At 41.1% G+C, this 21,429-nt stretch overlaps 1 protein-coding gene across 1 annotated transcript; it reads left to right on the plus strand.

Moving 5' to 3' along the window:
- Positions 1-608: 608 nt before the first annotated feature.
- Positions 609-20,602, plus strand: PPIE (peptidylprolyl isomerase E). The gene is made up of 10 exons (XM_082248362.1): positions 609-712; positions 923-1,021; positions 7,130-7,173; positions 8,289-8,315; positions 12,525-12,606; positions 12,789-12,889; positions 13,447-13,570; positions 17,724-17,909; positions 20,090-20,232; positions 20,390-20,602. The coding sequence occupies exons 1-10, from the start codon at positions 682-684 to the stop codon at positions 20,456-20,458; spliced, it is 906 nt and encodes a 301-aa protein (XP_082104488.1). The 5' UTR covers positions 609-681; the 3' UTR covers positions 20,459-20,602.
- Positions 20,603-21,429: the final 827 nt, after the last annotated feature.

The raw sequence follows: 21,429 nt of genomic DNA on the forward strand, positions 1-21,429 counted from the left end.
TGTGGGGGGGGGGGGAAATCTATTTTGTTTAGGTACAGCGTCGCATGACTGTGCAATTTCCCGCTAAAATAACGCAGTTCCGAATAGCAAAAAATGGCCTGGTCAATAAGGGGGCAAGTCCTTCCGGTCCAGAAGTGGTTAATACGTGTTCGGCTTTAAAGGGATGTGGCAACCCTACCGCCGTTTACAGCCTTGAGAGCCCATGGGCCCGATGATGTCACTGGCTGCATGTACAGTAAATATCTCCTAAACGGTACATGTTTAGGAGTTATTTACATTACCTATAGGTAGGCCTTATCATAGACTTACCTATAGGTAAAAGTCATGCATGGGAGTGCATAATATGCCTAGGTACAGTACATGAGGAAAAACAAAAGGCATGCAGACAAAATGTTGGTTGAAGAGTTATATGCACGTCAATTCTGAAAAATAAACTGCTGCCTGCTAGCATTTTTTGTCTACAACTCCATATATTTGATTACTTGTGTATTGTCCGCGTTGTCACTACATATTATCGCTGCAACAAGCATGCACAGTGCTGCGGGAGTCTTCGGAAACATGGAGCTAGAGCGGAGACAGTGCGGCGCTTCCTACTTCCCTCTAGTGTTCGCCAACATTCTGCACCTCGTGACCTACCGCTGCTCAGAGTTCAGAGGGTAAAGGTAACACATCACTGGCAATATGGCGGCCACCAAGCGGGTGTTATATGTTGGTTAGTGCCTTTTATTTTACGTATGATATACGAGTTTATCAGCCTAGCTTGGTGTGGGAGCTGGCTGACAGGAAGTGCGCTATGGACGCCTAGGGGTTGAATGACTGAATGTAGTAATGTGGAAGCTGTGGACGTGTTGTGTCAGTCTATGTTCTGTACAGGAGGGAGGGGGATTAACCATTATTCATTGCTGTTTCCTCTGATTCCCAGGAGGACTGGCTGAGGAGGTGGATGAGAAGATCCTGCATGCAGCCTTCATCCCATTTGGAGACATCACAGACATACAGATCCCTCTGGACTATGAGACAGGTGAGGCCTCATATTCTGGCTGACTTTGAGAAAGTATAAAGCAAATGGATTAAGCAGTGAGGACACACAGGATTAAAGTAGTATTAAACATGGCAGCCTTTATGAAACCGCTATACTGTCATCAACTAGGGAAACTTTGCCCAGGACATTCCTTGCACCATATAATATAATCCTATATAATATACATAGGTCTCAACCATCGCTGATTTCGGGGGACTGTCCCTTATTTAGAACAAAGTCCCTCTGTCCTCATCTTGGTCTGATCTATATAGCTGTATATAAAATGCACTTTTTATATTTCACAAAATGTTTCCCAGTGCTAGACCTTTTATCCAATTCCTAAATGTCTGCATTTGTAGATTTCAAAAGCCAATATAAAGAAATAGGGTAATAAAGCACTTGTGGGTTTAACTAATCATTTATTTTTGTATAATTCTCCTTTTAAGGGGGGGGGGGTGTGTCCTATGCCTACATACTTTTGCTTATAATTGTTCCTCATTCCCGTTGCAGAAAGTTGGGCGGTATAACTGTTCCCAAGCACTTAAAGTGGAGTTCCACCCGTTTTTGGAACTTTAGATCTATGTAATCCCCTTTAAAATGGCTTTTACCAATGGAAACTTTTTTTTTTTTGCTAGTAAATACCTTAATTTCGGCTTTATTCCTCCTCTCCTCACTTCCGGGTCCGATCGGCGATGACATCATTCGGCGATCCGCAGTGTCTGCTGGGATGTATTCTATTCCAGAAATCTCGCAGTAGCTGTATCTGTACTGAGCCGTGCCTGCCTCCGCCCCGCCTCCTCTCATTGAGTTGCATTGTATGAATGTATTAAGGCTGTTCTCTGCCCCGCCTCCGCCCCGCCTCCTCTCATGGAGTTGCATTGTATGAATGTATTAAGGCTGTTCTCTGCCCCGCCTCCGCCCGCCTCCTCTCATTGAGTTGTATTGCAATACAGAGAATGGCCTTAATACATTCATACAATGCAACTCAATGAGAGGAGGCGGGGCGGAGGAGGCACGGCTCAGTACAGATACAGCTACTGCGAGATTTCTGAAATTGAATACATCCCAGCAGACACTGCGGATCGCCGAATGACGTCATCGCCGATCGGACCAGGAAGTGAGGAGAGGAGGAATAAAGCCGAAATTAAGGTATTTACTAGCAAAAAAAAAAAAAAGTTTCCATTGTTAAAAGCCGTTTTAAAGGGGATTACATAGATCTATGTATTCCAACCTATTAAAAATGGGTGGAGCTCCGCTTTAACCTTTTATATCTGCTGTGTTCAGGACTTCCCACCTGCTGCTGGAACAAGATCCAGTTACCACCTCATCCCTTTAACCACTTGCCGACTGCTCGCAGTATATTTACTGCGGCAGTCAGCCCCTCACAGGCAGAGCGACGTAGGTCTACGTCGCTAGCCTGTGAGGCTCTGGGGAGCGAGCGCGCGCCGCCGGGGGCGTGCTCCCGCTCGGTCCCGGACCCCCCCCCCCCCCCCGTGTGACCGGCAGACCCGATGTCCGCCGGCGATCATCGGGGGAGAGGGAGAAAGTCAGGCGGCTAATGTAAACAAGCCGCCTGTCATTCTCCCCGGTGTAGAAACGATGATCACACGGCTCTACTATGTAGGACCGTTGATCATTGTTCCTACACCTCAAGCCACAGCCATTGTTCCTACACCTCAAGCCACAGCCAATCACAGTTAGAATCACGCCCCTAGGGACACACACAGCCCCTCCCTCTCAAATAAAGTTAACCCCTTCACTACCAGTGTATTTTTACAGTAACCGTGCATATGTATAGCACTGATTACTGTAGAAATGTCACTGGTAACCCCAAAAGTGTCAAAAATGTCAGTCAAGGGTCCGATCTGTCCGCCGCAATGTCGCAGTACCGCAAAAAAAAATCGCAGATCGCCGCCATTACGCATTAAAAAAAAAAAACAACAAAATTAGAAATCTTTCCCTTTGTTAGTAAGCGCGATTAACTTTTGCGCAAACCAATCAAAATACGCTTTTTGCGATTTTTTTTTTTTTTTACCAAACATATGTAGCATAAAACAAATTGGCCGAAAATGTTAAATTTAGATTTTTACATTTTTTTGGGGGGGGAATTTCATATAAAAAAAATGTGAAAAATAGTTATATTTGCAAAATTGTCGCTCTTTTTTTGTTTATAGTGCATGATCAAAAAATCGCACAGGTGATCAAATACCACCAAAAGAAAGCTCTGTTTGTGGGAAAAAAGGACGTCAAATTAGTTTAGGTACAGCGTTGCATGACCGTGCAATGGTCCGTTAGTCACGCAGTGCCGAATCGCAAAATACCCCCTGGTCAGGAAGGGGGTAAAATCTTCCGGGGCTTAAGTGGTTAAACCAGGACACGCGTGGATTACACAGGTTCTGTGGCTGATTAAGGTGGTAATTAAACTCACTTAGTGCCTTATCTGCATTATATTAGCCTCAGAACCTGTGTAATTCATATGTGACCTGGTTAAAAGAGATGAGGTGGCAACCCTACTGAGAACTTCTCTGCCATTCACAGGAAGCCTTGTATTTTTATCAATAAATGCCAGCCTTCCTCTGATTGACTGAGGTGGGAGATTATCCAACCATCTCTCCACCTCAGCCAATCACAGGAAGTCCTTATTTTTCTTTGATAAAAAAATACAAGGCTTCCTGTGAATGGCGGAGAAGAGCTCAGCCTGACTTGAGTTGGTTCTGACAGCAAACAGGAAGCCCCTGCGCTGCTTCTGGAACACAGCACTGCATATGTTATGTAGCTGATGCCACATACAGTTCAGACAGCACCTGAAGCAATTAGTGAAGGAAAAAGTTCTTGGCCAAAATAAACTATTTAAAGGATTAGTTCACCTTTTAGAAAAAAAATAAATAAATGCACATTTTTTTGTAGGGGAAAAGATGTGCATTTATTATTTATTTTTTCTTTTGAAGCCTGTAAAGCATGGTGCTATGCAGGTCTCCTTCAGATCTGTCAGTATATCTGTATACCCATACATCCCATTCGGGCAGGCAGATACACTGACATAAAGAAATCAATGAACTATCAAGGCGATCCACAGCGCCGTGGTAATTCATTGGGAAATACAAGCCGACAACCGCAATGGATGCCAGGGCTTGTAGTTCATTCACACACACACACAGCTGTGTGAATGAATGATGTGCCCGTGTGGGCGGAGCCTTGTAGTTCATTCACACACACAGCTGTGTGAATGAATGATGCGCCCGTGTGGGCGGAGCCTTGCACGGCTCTGCTAATTTAAAAAAGTGACAGCTAGTTCTGGATACTTCTACCCATACTGCTGCCACAGGGAGAGAGGGCAGCGGCTGCAGCATTGGGAACATGTTACATTTTTCACCCTTAAAACAGGTGGAATGTGTAACAAGTTCCCAAAGGTGAACTTATCCTTTAACCACTTACTTACTGGGCACTTATACTCCCTTCCTGCCCAGGCCAATTTTCCGCTTTCAGCGCTGTTGCACTTTGAATGACAATTATACGGTCATGCAACATTGTACCCAAACAAAATTTTTATTTTTTTCACACAAATGGAACTTTCTTTTGGTGGTATTTAATCACATCTGGGTTTTTTTATTTTTATGCTATAGAAACAAAAAAAGACAAAAAATTTTGAAGGGAAAAAAAAAAAAAAATTTCATATTGTGTTATAACGTTTTGCAAATAGCTAATTTTTCTCTTTCACTTATGTGCATGGTTGAGGCTGCACTGATGGGCTCTGATAGGTGGCACTGGTGGGCACTGAATAGCCGCATTGGCAGGCACAGATCAGGACCGATGTCCCTGTAACAAAAGCCAGTTACGGCTTCTTTTATTTTCCTCATGGTGATTGCGAGAAGAAAAAAAATCCGATAACTGGCTTCTGCTTCCGTGATCAACTGTCAGCTGACCGGCCGCTGTGATTGGCCCTTTATCCATTTTTGTGATCAACCGAGTCCAAAGGACTCGACATTCACAGAGCCCGCCACCCATGCTCCATCATGGGAGGACATCTATTGACGCCCTCCCGGCTCTGGAAGCCCGTGCTGTAGCCGTCTTTTGGCTATAGCGCGGGTGGAAAGTGGTTAATGTGAAAGGAATGATGAAGCTAGGCTTTAAAAGGACACAGCACACTCTCCCATCTCCAGTCCAAAGCCTGTTAGCTGTTGACCATGTTTTGGATTTTGAGATCTCTTCTCAAACAACAAGTATCTTTTGCGCAAGGTTTGGCTCTGATGAAGAAGGAGATTCCTTTGAAATGCATCAACCAACAGGGATCCTGATGCGGTTTCCCTATGTTCTGGAGACTGCTGAGTCCAGGACTCTTGAGCTATGGATGTCTGGCTCGATAGGTGATCTTTTATTAATATGCTTGTGAGAAGTAATTGTGATTAAAACTTTTTAATAAATTTGGTATAATGCACTAGGCTGGTGCACCTGCATTTTATTTTATTTTTTTGCCTGTGTATCAGTGGAAGCATTTCCCTTTACTTCCAGAAACACAGCAGGAAGCGAGAGGAGGTCTTTCCAAATGGGTTATTCCCTCTTACATGGTCGTCCAAAAAGTTTATCCTTTGGAAGTTTCCTCTCATCTCCTGTTCCCATGATAACTACAAAATATGGATATCCCAACAATTTTTGGACTGGAGACAATAGAGAGCATGAGTAATTTCAATAGGGACACAAAGGGCAATAGAAACCTGACAGGGATTCTAACCACTCATAATAAAGGCTTTAAGTATACTTTAAAGTGGAACTTTTGCTCTCTATCTTTAAGCACTGCTGAATTTGTAGAGACCGATCTGCTGACAGCCTTTAAGCGGAATTAAACCCTCCTATATTACAGCCAAGGAAGCTGCTTCTGTTTGATCTGCAACTAGCATGGTGCTGCACGTGATCCGTTTTGACACCAGCCATTTGATAGTTTGACAGTTTGGTTGAGGACCCAATCAAATGTGACAGTTAAATCGATGTGTTTATTTCCGCTTTATTATTTACTGCTGTTCAGGGGATCTGGGCTTCAGCAAAATGGCAGCCCTCAGCAAGAAGAAAAAGGAGCCATGCCGTAGGAAATTTACAGCACACACTCATTTTGGTAGCATCGTTATTAATGTGGAATGTTGGTTTCTTGCTAAAGAAGTTGTTGTGGGCTGAAGTCAGTCATCCCGGCGCAAAAAGACTGTGCCATCAATGTAAGCTGAGCTGCACAAACGCAGCTCAGTTTTTTATGCCAGTAAATGCTGCGAGCCGGCAGGTAGGTATTTTTTTATATTTACTTCTGCTTTTAAATACTATATAAATATGCTATAGAATTGGGGAAGGTGACCGCAGCACTTCAGCTGTCGTGAAACTACAAATCCCATGAGACATATTTTTTTACAGGCATGATGGGATTTGTAGATTTAGCACAGCTGGAGTCCTGAGGTTGCCTGCCCCTGCCATAAAGCATAGATAATTTTGTGTGTAGAAAACGAGTTTTAGGCCTGGTTCACACCTATGCGTTTTTATATTGTGTTTTTAAGTTTTCAGGAACACTACAGTCCATTTAACATGGTTTCCTATGGGTCATTTTCAAATCTGTGCAGTTTTCACTGGTGCGTTTTTTGGAAAGAGTCAGAGACTTTTTTTTTTTTCTTTCCTGCAGCAGATTGCGTTATTGGTTCCATAGACTTCAATAGAAACGCATGGAAAACTCGTCAAAAACAAGTGAGAAAAAAAGTCATCAGCCACAACCTGCATAGGTGTGAACCAGGTCTAAGGATCAAATTTATGACAACTCTTCAAAACCTTGTAAAGGAAGTCTCTGGCATTTAAACAGACTTATGCAAAAACCCATAAATTTTAATCATTTAAAAGGCTAATCTAGAAATGGATCAGATGGCAAGTGCAGTACGTTTTGAATTCAGTGCAAAAATGCACACCGATCGTGGGTTTCCCGTAACGTGTTCTGGTGTGAACAGGTCCTTAGTGAAGCGCCGCAAGCAAGGTCCTGTATATTTTCTTAGTCACCTTAGTTAGGGGGTATTTGAATTTCAGTTTGCTCTTCTGTTTCAAACAAAACCTAAAAATATTGTTTTATTACCTTGTTCTTTTTAGAGAAGCACAGAGGATTTGCTTTTGTGGAGTTTGAGCTTCCAGAGGTCAGTGAGCATCTGTTATTTTACACACCTACTTTAGTAGCTACTGATATTTTCTGGGTAGGGAACCCGTCAAAATCACTATCACTATATTTCACCTAGCACCATACATTCTGAGCAAGTATTTTATAAATACTGTACATGTGCTTTTTAGCGATTTCTCAAACATTTAAAGCTTCACATGGATAAGCTTAGCACATGTGTTTCTCAATCGGGGCACCATGAGGAGTCCTTAGGGGTTCCGTGGTAACAGCCTGATCTGAGTGATCCTCTGTTAGCTTCTGGGCTACAGGAGGGAGGATAGAAAGCACAACTCACACCTCCTCCTGGCTATCTCTGCTGTAAGGAAATTTTGGAAGTGGGGGGGTGGTGGTTTGAACTAAAAAGGGGGGATTTTGGCGGGGGAATTGCAGCAAGGATCTTTGGGGGTTTGTACTGGAAGGAGAATTTGGGGGGGGGGGGTTGTGCTAGGAGGGGAGATTTGTAGTAGTTTGTGCTGGGAGGGTGATTTGTGTGTGTGTGTGTGTGTGGGGGGGGGGGTTAAGGTGGGGGTTGTGCTGGGAGGGTGATTTTGGTGGGGGGGGGGGGGGGGGTTGTGCTAGGAGGGGAGATTTGTAGTAGTTTGTGCTGGGGGGGGTTGTGCTGGGATGGTGATTTGTGTGTGTGTGTGTGGGGGGTGGGGGTTAAGGTGGGGGTTGTGCTGGGAGGGTGATTTGGGTGGGGGGGTTGTGCTAGGAGGGGGGATTTGGTGGAGTTGTGCTCGGAGGGGAACGTGCAAAAAGATGCACCTGCAGACTGGTGGGCCTCAGGATTGTTTGCAATTCTAAAGGGCGCCTTGGCTGAGGAAAGGTTGAAAAACGCTGGTATAAAGTATGTTGTGTACCTTTATTGCTGTTAATGGAATTGTAGGGGCACTGCAATCAGTACATTTATTGTATACTGCAAGTGTCAGTCACCCTAAGAAAAACCTGAAAGCAAGATCTTATGTAAAATGAAAAAAATACAGAATTTTAGTACATGCATGGTGGTATAAGAACTAGTCATTGGGTTCTTGGGCATATTTCTGTACTTTACGCTGAATGGTATTTGATTTAGTTTTTTTCTTTTTTATATTGCAGGATGCTGCCGCAGCTATTGATAACATGGTATGGACTACTTCTGCCATTTTAGTGGTTTAGGTAGCACCGATTGCCTTTCTAAGATTCAGACCCTTAACTCTAAAAATACTGTGGCTTTAACATTGTTTTGAATAAATCCAGAGCACATAACAAAATATTTTTCTATCAGCTGCACTTTGGAACCATTTAAAAATTGAATCGGTATCACGTGAGGGATGTCTGGCCATGGCCTGTCATTTGAATACAACCTAAAGTGTATGTAAAGATCATGCGATCATGATCACATGATGTCATGTCGAGTTTTGACTGCAGTCTGTATTCCCACTGAGGAGGTTCACCATTATTTTAGTTTTGGTGACAATTGGTGCCCAGATGGAAAGTGGGGGGAAATCCAAATATTCTAAATTGTCATCCTAGCAGGATATAAAGTTCAATGAGGGCAAACCTCTAAGTTCTGTTCACTTTGAAGGAATTTTCTCTCATTTACGGTAGGCCTTTGTTAACCGTTTTCAGGTCCCAGAGAACTCTTACTAAAACCAATTAATTGGGGGTCAGTAGTAAAAATGCCCCTTCTATCCATGGTTAATAGAAAGAATGCTCCTTATGGTGGTGGGAAGAATGCAACCCAAGACTCTTAAAAGGATAATTGGTGTCATGCTACTTGATTTCACAAGTGGCTTTGATCCTGGAACTATGCAGGGACCACCAAATGGGAGGTCAATCAGCCACAGCTCAAGGAACCCATAGCAACCTGTGAGAGAGCCCTAGGGTTTAATGGAGCACTGGTTGAAAAAGGCCGCTACAGTAAGAAAAGGTACCCCCTCCCCCTTTATGTATAATGTAAAGGGAATGCATGGTGTTTTTGTAATTATTTTATCATCTTTATGACTATTTTTTATATTTAGTTCTGTATAGGTAAATATGAGCTGCTGCCAGTGTATTTGCTGTATGCAGCCAGCAGGTGGCAACATTAAAGCTGATGCTGCAGGTTTTCTGAAAGAGTAACTTATTGCTATGTCTTAAATAGCCTATAGTGTGATTAGACCTGAAATATACACACATCTGAATGAGTCTTAAGAGGGAGATGCTTCTCTGTCTTCTAGAAGTGGACCTCCAAAGATTTTGTTAGCAATTGTCAACAACTGAGATAGCAGTGCTGGACTATACTAGAAAAACCTGCATGCTCTGCAGACTGTTATGTTGGCAAATATTCTTTAACCTTTTATCTTTAATGCATATGTCTGGTGGCAAGGACAGTGGGGGCCTTAACGCCTACGTATGGTTCCACAACAGCTGATGTTTTTCTACTGAGAGCATGTTTACTGCATTCTCCCAGCACAATGACCAAGCTGTCACCACTGTAACAGACCATCACAACCCATTGTGTATTTTTTTTTTTTTTTTTTTGTACTGAAAGTATAGGTTTAATAAATGCACAAATATTGTGTGACATAAAAAAATTCAATTTCTTTTGAATTCTGGTGATCCACTACTTTAAAAAAATATATATAATGTTTTGGGACTTCCATGTGTTTATGTACAAAATGTGAATTTTAGCACTTGATAAAGAAAATTGCTCCAGCAGCAAGTTAAACTAGACAAATTACACCTAACATCATATTTGTATGTGTAGGCTGATGTGTTCTCTGAAAAATGTGTATTCAAAAATGTTTTTTACACTTGATGTTCAATGAAATGTTAATGAAAATTTTACATGATGATTGATTTTTTTTTTTGTATTGGATTTTTAGTTTTGTTTTTATTACTGTCTCTAGAGCAGCTTTACTCAACCTTTTTACCCCAGATAAACTCTTGAAATAATTTTGAGATCTCAGGTAACCCCTGGTAAGATTAGTGGCCAGAAAAGACACCCTTGCAGTAATGCAGTTGGCTCTGCTAAGTAGCGTTGGACTTGGAACTATGAATGGGACCACCAGATAGGGTTTCTTGAGCTGTGGGCTAACCGACCTATCTAACCCTGGCAGAACCCTAGGTTTCCATGGAACCCTGGTTGAGAATGGCTGCTCTAAAGTGTTACAAAATCGAGTGCATGGTAAAAAGCTAGTCTGGTAGGTGAAGGACTAGTTGTGATACACCCACTAAAGTACAATGTTTATTTTCATAGAGGAACTGTTTTTTTTTTTTTACCGGATTTCCCTATACATGTATGTAGGAGTCTGATGCTCCAGGTTTTGTTGGAAATGCCACAGGTAGGATAGTTGCTGCCTGTCAGTTTTCTAAACTTGATTTTTATAATGAACCAGCAACAACTGTTAGACTTTTGCCCATCCTAAAACAAGCTGGAGAGCCATTCAGAAATGGTAACTAAAGTTAAATTGATTGTTAACCCACATGTAAACTATATGTGTTTTCTAAAAAAAAATCCACTGATAAATACCTTATTTTATAACGCAGATTGGCGCTCACGTGACCAGCCGTCTCTCTCCTCTCCAGGTCTGACAGAAAAGCGGGCAGGGCTGAGAATCCCCCGCTGACGTCAGCCAGGAGGAGGAGAGGAGGGAGACGGCCGGTCAAGGCAACTGCTAAGCGGCACAATAAAAAAAAAAGGTATTTATCTGCAGACTTTTTAGAAAATGCCTACAGTGATGCACAGCATTTAATATAACAGATTGGATTGTAGTAACCACAATAAGTTATGATACCAGCAGGAAGGGGGGGGGGGCAGGGCTGCAGATGACAGAGGTGCGTAAACTGACCACGGTGTCAGGGCTCAGTAGCCAGGATATATTGTGGGGAGGGTATAGCCAGGCAGGATTAGCCAGGTATTTCAGGTGTTAAAGGGGGCCAAATGAGAAATGACACAGCACAATGCACTGTGCTGCATAACATGCTTCATCCAATGTTGTCTTTTTTTTTTTTGGTTTACAGACACTTTAAATAAGATTCACCCATATAGATAGAAACTCATATAAATAGAAACTGTCCCAATTAATTATTTTGCATAGAGCATATAGGGCCCCAGTTCAATTGTATAGATGTGGTAGAAGAAATCCCCACCCCAACCCCCCATGTAGGAGGTTTAATAAAAATGTTTTGGAGATGTCCAAAGCGAGCTTGATATTGGAATGATGTTATTACTACAATATTATCCATATTTACTATTGTACCTCAAGATCCTGTTCTGTGCCTTTTGGGTTCTTTAGATGAGGAAATGTTTATACCCTTTAGCCATATTGGAGTGGCAATACTACTTTGCTGTAAACTGATAGCACATTTTTGGTTATCCTCTCAAACTCCTAGACAGCAGTGGATTGAGCAGATTCACACAGGAGTAACACAGGAACTCGCTGCCCCTTCCTGTATGATTCACATTAAGTGTGCTTTGATCCCATTCATCTTGAATGGGCTGAATCGCAATAGACCATGCACTACTTTAAAAAAACACACTGCAACCAGATCGCATGGTACTCCTGTGTTTGCAACCTGCGTTTGGGGTGTCGTTAACGCAACATTGACACTCGCTGCAGATCGCAACTGCATGCATTTTGAATGCTCTATGGGAAACCCAAACTGGTTTAAATGGGCACTTACACTTGTATTGTTATTGTTTGTAACTTGCCGCCTAGAATGATTCTTAGTGTGTCTTTTATACAGATTACTTCACTACTGATGACTCTTTTTTTTTTTTAAACCTGCTATATTGTGTGCAGCTAAATATGTTTAATAAAAACTACCTGATTCAAAGAACAAAAAAAAAAAAAGCTAAATAAGGAAAATAACTAAACCCTTTTAGATAGCCCGTATAAAAGAAATATAACACATTCCTTCATCCACTTAAATTGCACGGATGGGCAAATCCTTCCCTGCTGTACTAATGCATTCTGACAGCCGCTATCGTTGACTGTCAGAATATCCTCAGTGTCTGTAGCTAATCTACTTCAGGTGCTGTTTAGCCGATTTTAACCCTGTCTCTTCTGACAAAAATCAAGCAAGCAGGACAACCAACTGTCTGAATCTTCCAGAATTCTAATGGTTTATTGTCAGCCTATATAAGGTATAATACCTATCATTAGCCTCTAGATGGTGCTGTGTGCATGTGTATTATTAAAAGTGGATACATTGAACAAAGCATCTCTATAAGAGGCAGTTGTTTCACTTACAGAGCCATGTCAAGTGAAAAGTTCATATGTATTTATAAAAGTAATCAGTGGCTGCAAAATACAGTATCTTTATACTATGTCAATTTCATTTGTTAATGAAGACTTTTATTTCTAGAATGAATCAGAATTATTTGGAAGAACAATACGAGTAAATTTGGCAAAACCCATGCGATTAAAAGAAGGTTCTTCTAAAGCAGGTTTGTTTTTTATGAATGCGTGTCCTATTTTAATTTTATAACCTGTACTAGAAGTAAACGCTTGTAAAATGCAGATGCTGGTTGCACATCTGTGTGTGTTTTTTTTTTTTTTTTCTTGTTTTGTCCTGCATTTTCATTTGGAACAAGACTTTCGTTAGCTGTATTCTCTAAATTGCTTTTAGTGTGGTCTGATGATGACTGGCTCAAGAAATTTTCGGGAAAAACGCTACAAGAGAATGAAGAGGCTGAGGGGACAGAAGCACCTAAACCAACAGCACAGGAGGTAACACTTTAACGTTACAGTTGGAGATTAATACATTATATAATTTTTTTTCATTTTATTTTAATTATTTCCTTCACATTTTAGTTCACAAACTAGAACAATTTTAATTTGGAATACAGTGATCTAAATGCAAAACTTTTTTACCTTCAGTGAAAACTACACCTAATGATGACATCAATAGATCCTCCAATCTAGTAGAGCTTGGCTCCACCCCCTCTTTCCACCAAGCCTCCCATTGCTTGGTAATGTGAAAGACCACCTCGCTGAACTTAGGCATGTGTGGGGGAGAGGAGGGTGTTGCAGGCAAACTGTTCCTTATAGGGGATATCAAGATTTGCAGCTTTTTCAACTTTCCATATCTCTGGATCTACTGATTAATTGGTGAGGTTTTTACTGAAGGTTACCTTCAAAAATGTTTACTTTTTTCAGCATATGTTTGGAGTTATTCGCCAAAATTTACATTACATTTTCTCTTAAAGCTTTAAATATTTAAATGTAATATGTGTTGCTGTGAATTAAAATTTTTGAATGTGCTACTTTACGCAATTTTTATATAGGGAGAACCGCCACCCAAAAAAATTAGAGCCAATCCTCAAGTTTACATGGACATCAAAATCGGAAACAAGCCTGCTGGGCGTGTTCGGTTTTTGCTGCGTGCTGATATTGTTCCAATGACAGTAGGTAAGCTCCTGAATGAGATGTCTTATAGATGCACATTATTCCCTTTTGTAAAACCTTCCTCTGGGTAATGAGAAATAGACTATATTAGAAATATGGTAAAGTTGTAGCAAAAAGACCAGGACCAGCCAAAGCTGTTATGGCAGTTTTTGGGGTGCACCAATAGATTGAACCTGTACATGATGGCTGTTTGGCTGGGATTCAGTAGCACAGCTAAATGTGGCAAAGCAATTGGTAACAAAAGAGGAAACTCCCCAGACTTTCAGGGGTGACCTCCTGATGAAACCAGATATGACTGGCTATACCGGTTAGACATTTCTCCACATCCACTGTGACCCCCCAAAAGGGATATTGGGCATTAAATAAATCGGTTCTAATGGCTTGTGTTTTTTTTTTTTTTATTTATAATTAAAATATTGTTTAGGCGGTCCCTTACCTCTTCTTTAGCGGTCCTCTGCAGGCCCTCTCTCCTTCTTAAGGGTGCCCCCTCAGCTAGCTGGCTGCTGTGGGGGCACCTGGTGCACTCACGCCTCGGCCATTTGACTGACAGCAGCAGGAGCCTATGGCTGCCGCTGCTTTCAGTGAAACCTGTGACAGCAGGAAGAGGGGAGAAGACCTACAGTCGGGCACAGAGCTGGATCAATATAGGATGCAGGTAAGTGTTTGTGGGGGGGGGGGGGGGATAGTAGGGCTACAATTAGAACTGTCTGTGTTCAACTGGCCATACTATTGGAACTGATGGATGTGAACCGCTCAGTGCACTTTATGGACATTTGACAATGATACCATGCAACTATGTTCCATGTATTTGGGAATGCATTGACGTTATTCCTGGATAATAAACAAGTTGTTTTATTGTATGTCACCTGAATTAATTTTTTTTCCTCCGCCCCTTTCCCATGTACATGGAGTTTGAGATATAAAAATATTTTTGTATAATATGATAGCATCTAAGGAAGCTCACATAGCCTAACAATTCCATTAGGCTTTACAAGAAACAGTCTTCCACATCAAAAGTTCCATTCTATATATTCCCACAACAGTTGTGCAGTGCAGTTAGTGAGAAAAAAAAGTTGGTGAAGTCAATTCTAAAGAAGATATGATAAGTAAAACTCACTTTTGGAGGGTAGTTAAGCGAAGAGGGGAGAAGAAAACAGAAATTATGAGACAAGAAAGATGCGTTATGAGAGCGGCAAAGGATTGCAAATGAAAATAGAAGAGAGTAGGAAGAACAAAGTGTGTGTGTTTGTGTACATGAGGGTTGCAACCTCAAAATAGACTTGTGGATTCCTGGTGTACCGACATGAAAACTCTTAGAAGTGGTTGTGTGGAGGAGTACAAATAATATTTCCTGGATATCTCATCTCCACTAACCATCTGTGTATACAATACACTTCTGGATCTCTGTGGTAAAGGAGAAGGGTGTTTTCCTCTGTAAAAGATTTTTTTTTTTTTTGGGCTCCTATAAACACTGTATTCCACAGCTGTGAATATCCAGTGGAACTTACCCTTCAGAATGTCTATCTGGATTTGCTAATGTCCATGGGGAAGGCTGGTACACACGGGCCTGCCGGTTCAGCCTGTCTGACAGAAGCTGGTTTAACTGCAGCCTTTTATTGAATGGGCATGCTGGAAAACCGGCATCGATCAGGTCTTGCAGCCAATTGCTGTGAGAGCTGATCAGTGTGTTCTGTCAGGGAGCATTCCCCCTGTCAGAACAAAATAGCTTGGCGGGGGAAATCACTGTACTAACATTGCTTGTGTTAATACATCGATTTGTCAGTTTGTTTGGTTTTTTTTTTTCCTTCAGCCCGCGGGTTGAAATGGGGGAAAAAAAGCTCCCGAGTATACCAGGCATTACTGATTACTCGAGTCATCCTTATGTGTAGACCATCATTGGGCAATATCAATATCCACTCCACTGCTGTTTTGAAAGTCGGCCTTGAAACCTATATGAGCTATTGGAATGGTTATAATAATTCACTGTTCAGTATTTGATGTTGCACCACTCTTTGAATCTATAAATACTTACACTTAATGTTGTATGGAATGACAGAATTATAACCACATACACCCAGTTGTGAAACTTTAACCAATGTTCTGTTTATTGATTATGCACTAGGTAGAAGTAAATTTGTTTAGGTTTGAATGCATTAGTTGTACTGGGTTAGCACATTCTCCCAAAAGGATTTTGGCTTCCTCAGGTAAATTTTGGCAAGCTCAGTTTTTTTCTTTTTCGTCCACGTCCAGGAAGATAAGCTACAGTGCAATGGGCTGTAAAACTTCTTAAAATGTTACGCACAGTGGACCACAGACAGGAACAATAGGATCCCTGGAGATTGACTTGTAACCTTGACATTGTCCATGCTTTCCCAAAATTTTTGTTCTCAAATCCTCAGACAATTCTGTGCCGCTCTTTCTCTTCTCCATGCTCTGTGTGGCACACAGAGACACAACAGGTTGAGTCAATGTTTTACCATTTTAACTGCTTGCCAGTGTGATTTCTATATTGTCAGCACCTGTTAATTGATATAGGTGAGTTTAATTACAAATTACAGGGGATCCCAAACTTGGAATGCAATTATTTATTACAGTTTTGAGAAGGTGCCAATCATTTTGTCCAGTCCATTTTTAAATTTTACGTGGAATGTGTCAAGATTTGGCTTTTTGTTTCTCCACTTTTTTGTGTCAAAACACAAGAAATGAACATGAGAATGCCTAAAGCTTTGTAATTGCAACAATTTTCTGTGCGAAGTGGTGCATTATCTGACAGAAATGCAGGGGTTCCAATATTTTTGGTCATGACTGTATATACTGTACTGTATATACATCAATTTGCTTCGCCTTAGTTGGACAGAGGAGCGAATTTATCAGCAATCCTTGTCAAAAATGTTTGCAAAGAAAAACTCTCAGCATATTGGGAAGGTGGAGTTTTAATGGAAGTAGGTTTTCATTGGTCATTTTATATTCTGTGAAAAAAAATGTTCTTTGTGGGGATATGGCTTGCAGTGGTTTTTGTTCAGTTTTATTTAATTTATTATGTACAGCATATTTATTGTTTGAGTATCACAGTATCTGTCGTAGTCTAATAACACTGGTTCCTTTATGATATTGTTACAGAAAATGCATTTTTTTTTATTTAATTCCCAATTAGAAGCAGCAGAGCACATACTCTCATGTGATTGTGCTTAGGCACCCTTCTTTCATCTACACTCCTGTGCTTAGGTGGTGGTGATCTTCCAGCTTTCATACTTTCTCAGTCTCTGACCCCGAATACATTTGAAGGTAGAGCTTCTGATATGGGACATTTACTCGGAACATAAGATCCAGTGCACCGCTCCAAAACTTTTACCTCCTGATGTTCACAGACCATTCGAGTGCTGGCTTCTTACAGCTCATCTCTTCTCTAACATAGAAATATCGAGAGACAACAGAGTGTGATTCTCATCCCTTTTTGTTGGCCCAGAACAGGAGGTAACCCGATGATAAAAACAGGAGAGGAAGCTGTATAGCTTTAGACATTGATTGGTACTGCAAGCAAATGATTAAAATACCAAAGGTGTAGCAGCAGCATGGATATAAAGGAAAGGAGACAAGAAAAGAAAAAGAAAACTTAGTCCCAGTGGCTTGGCAGACAGTGACTCAATCCAAATGACATCCTGCAGATTGTAGAAAGTTAATCCAAAACTTGTGCAGATCATCACATATGAACATAAGATAGGTCAAAAAATCATGGCATGTCTAGCCCCAGCACAATACTGCACTCGTAGGACTAGCTACATAGAGCATGCCCTAACTGCAGAATAAGGTAGGGGTATTATTTAAAGGCAAACACACGGACAATGCATGTGTAACATGATAGGATACATATGTGCAAATACACTTTTTCATGTTGTTTGCTGCTTCAAAAGGTGTCCCCTTGCCTATTAAAAAAATGTGATTTTTTTTTTTTTAATTTGGAGCACTCTTCGGGTTTCTAGAAAAAGTGCACATGAACCTGTTGAAGTATTGACACAAGTACTTTTGTTTGTTGTGAAAATGCATGTATAGATGGGTGTGTGCATAAAGATAGAACGTTTTTGTTCTTTTTGAAAACTTTGTGACATTGAATTCTTATCGTTGTACTAAGTAGGTACATTATTTTTCCACTATGCAGAAAACTTCCGCTGTCTCTGCACTCATGAAAAAGGATTTGGTTTCAAGGGCAGCAGCTTCCACAGAGTCATCCCACAGTTCATGTGTCAGGCAGGAGACTTTACAAACCACAATGGGACAGGAGGGAAATCCATTTATGGAAGGAAGTTTGATGATGAGAACTTTATTCTAAAACACACAGGACCAGGTATATAAGCATATTTACCAGCAGTGCTTTGCAGTTTACTTATTTAAAGTGATAACTAGCATGTAGACAAAGTAAAAGAAAAAAAAAAGATAACCTTTTGTAAATGTTTAGATTTTTGTGTTGTAGAAATGGTGGGTATTGAAATGAAAAGTGAATTTCAGCTTGTGCCTCATTATTTCCAAAATATTCAAAGGAATTCTTACATTGTACTGTGCGTATTAAATGGGAAGAATATGGGATTGGCTGGGAAAAATCTAAGTGCCTCACTGTGTTACATACATAGTTACATAGTTGCATTGTAGTTGAGGTTGAATAAAGACAATAGTGCATCCAGTTCAACCTGTGTAGGTGTGTATGGCCGTAATCATCTTTCATACCTCTGCATGTTCTGATCCTTGAGATGTACGTCCAAAAGTCTTTTGAAAGTAGCCATACTTCCCGCAGAAACTACTTCTTGTGGTAGAGAATTCCACAATCTTGTAGCCCTAACAGTAAAGAACCCCCTGCATTGCCTGAGGTTAAAACGCTTCTTGTAATCCTCATGCTCATGCAATCCTTTCGACTGAATTGCTTTTTTTCTATGCTGAAATCACCATTCAGGTATTTATAAATTGCTATCATGTCCCCTCACAGGCGTCTCTTCTCCAGGGAGCATAAATCAAGCGATTGCAGATGCTCTTCATAATTAAGGTCCTCCAATCCCCTAATTAGTTTAGTTGCCCTTCTCTGGACTTTCTCCAGCTCCAGCTCCAACACATCCCTCCTGAGGCCTGGCGACCAGAACTGGACAGAATACTCCAGATGTGGTCGGACCAGAGTTTTATAAAGTGGAAGGATTATAGTTTTATCTCTGGAATACATCCCTTTCTTTATGCATGCTAATATTCTGCCGGCTTTGGCAGCTGCCACTTGACATTGCATGTTATTGCTTAGTCTATCCTCTACCAAGACTCCCAGATCTTTCTCCATTTTTGATTCCCCCAAAGGTTCCCCCCCCCAAAAGTGTATGTGCTTTTATGTTTTTAGTTCCCAAGTGCAAAACCTTACACTTCTCCACATTAAACCTCATTTGCCATATCGTTGCCCACTCTGTTATTTTGTCCAAGGTCATTCTGTAGGATATCTGCTTCATGCTGTGCAGTTATTGCCCTGCCAAGTTTTGTGTCATCTGCAAAAACTGATAAGGAACTACTGATCCCAACCTCAATGCTGTTTATGAATAAACTGTGTGAACATTCTCTAGTAAAAATTTCTCTGTATACTTTCCTGAGCCTGAACTTGATCAAGCACTTTCCCCGAGCGCAGTGTCTCTCTCCCACCCTACTGGGCAGACTGATAGCAGTGGGAGCTATTATGTGTAGCCATTGGATCCAGGCAGTATGGCTGGGGATCGAGACCACGCAAATGCCTACATAGAAGCTTCCTATGGGGTCACTTGCAGAAGAAGTGGAGCCAGGAGCGCTCGCAGGGGACCCCAGATTAGAGATTTGTGGCTGCTCTGTTCAAAACCATTACACAGAGCAGGTAAGTATGACGTGTTTATTTGAACAAATTATATTTATAATATATAATTATTATAAAAATGCAAAGGTTTACAATCACTTCCTACCATGCTATAGCTGAAAGATGGCTACAGCCCAGCTCTCCAGTTCTGGGAGGTCCATGAATGTACTCAAACTATATCTCCCAAGCACCCTCTGGGGTGCACATCGGGTGCGCTCTGTGACTGCTGTGTTCTTTGGACACAGCTGATAACAGATCGTGGGAAAGGACCAATTACAGCAGCCCTTTACCATGTAATCATTTGTGTCCAATCAAAGCTGATCAAATGTAAACAAACTTCCCAGTGATTGGCAGTCTTTTTCTCACACACTGTCTCTGATTATCAGTGCAGCCCCATTGGTGCCACCTATCAGTGCAACCTCATCAGCGCACATCAGTGAAGAAGAAACATTACCTTATGTGCAAAATTTAACAGAAACTAAGAAACCCCCCTTTTTTTTTTTTTTTTTTTCTTTTGATTAAAAAGCACTAAAAGAAAGCTCTATCGGTCTCAAAAAAAAATGAAAATTGGCCTGGTCAAGAGGAGGTGAAAGTGCCCAGTATTGAAGAGTTTAATAGTGTACAAAGGGAAAAAGGACAAGATTGACTGACTTTTTTTGTTTTTATTTTTTTGACAGGTTTGCTTTCTATGGCAAATTCTGGTCCCAATACAAATGGGTCCCAATTCTACATCACATGTGACAAGACGGATTGGCTTGATGGGAAACATGTAGTGTTTGGAGAAGTGATGGAGGGAATAGATGTGGTGCGTCAGATTGAGGTGAATATTCGTACTTTTAAAATTTTATATTTTGTAATTTTGTATTTTGTGATTTTTTTTTTTTTTTTTTTTATTATTATTATTTTATCATGGAAGATTTACCCATGTTTTAGGTTAAATCTACTAATGCTTGTGTAATGGATTTGTCATTTCAAAGGCACAAGGAAGCAAGGATGGAAAACCTAAACAGAAAGTCATTATTTCAGATTGTGGAGAATATGTATGACATTGTTTAAAAATGAGCTTCGAGGCTAAATGAGCTTGATAGGACCCATCTGTTTGGGACTTACCCACGTCATGACGAGAAGACTTCATCTCCCCACTGGTCAATTTGTACATTTTCTATGCTTAAATAAATATTGTTTTCTAACTTGGTGTGTTGATTTATTTTTATAAAATAAAGGGCGACTAAGACTGTACTACTTTCAGATGAAACTCATTTATATGGGGGAGGGGGGGGCACACAAAAGGCAACAGGAATTACTTGGCAGAGCCTTCTACTGCTGTTTCCGAATGGTGTGGCACTGGCCCTGAATTCAGAGCAGCCGCCATGCTCCTATAGCCTGTGCCTTCATGCACTTCAGTGAGATGGAAAATTATGCAGTGGTAGTAGTTATCAGCAGTCCTGCTCACTACTTTCTGGATTTGTAGCACTGCCACTGTTGTGAGAACGTTCTCACTGGAAGTTAGAGCATGTGAGGCACAAATAAAGGAGGATTTGGCTCCCTCAGGCAAGGTGAAGTAAAGGTTTTTGTTTATTGCGTGTGCATGACACAGTAACTGGATTTGGTACTTGTTTGGACTGTCGTAAGAACCTTAAGTTGTGCTTGAAAGCGAAACTTCACTCTTTCAATCTACATTGTTTGTTTTTGTAATTTTTAATTGCTGCTGCAATAGATTTGTTGAAGCACCTTTGGCAGCAATTAGAGACTCAAGTCTTTTTGGGTATGACTCCATTCTTCTGCAGTAAATCCTCTCCAGCTCAGTCAGGTTAGATGGGCACCGTCGGACAACCATTTTCAGGTCTCTCCAGAGATGTTTATTAGGGTTCGATTCGGGGATCTGGCTGGCCAACTCTAGGACATTCACAGAGTTGTCCCTAAGCCACTCCTGTGTTTTCTTGGCTATGTACTTAGGATTGTTGTCATGTTGGAAAGTGAACCTTCAGCCCAGTCTGTGGTCCTGAGCGCTGTGGAA

This window comes from Pelophylax lessonae, assembly GCF_965119305.1.
Source record: "Pelophylax lessonae genome assembly, chromosome: 2".
Classification (NCBI taxonomy): Eukaryota; Metazoa; Chordata; class Amphibia; order Anura; family Ranidae; genus Pelophylax; species Pelophylax lessonae.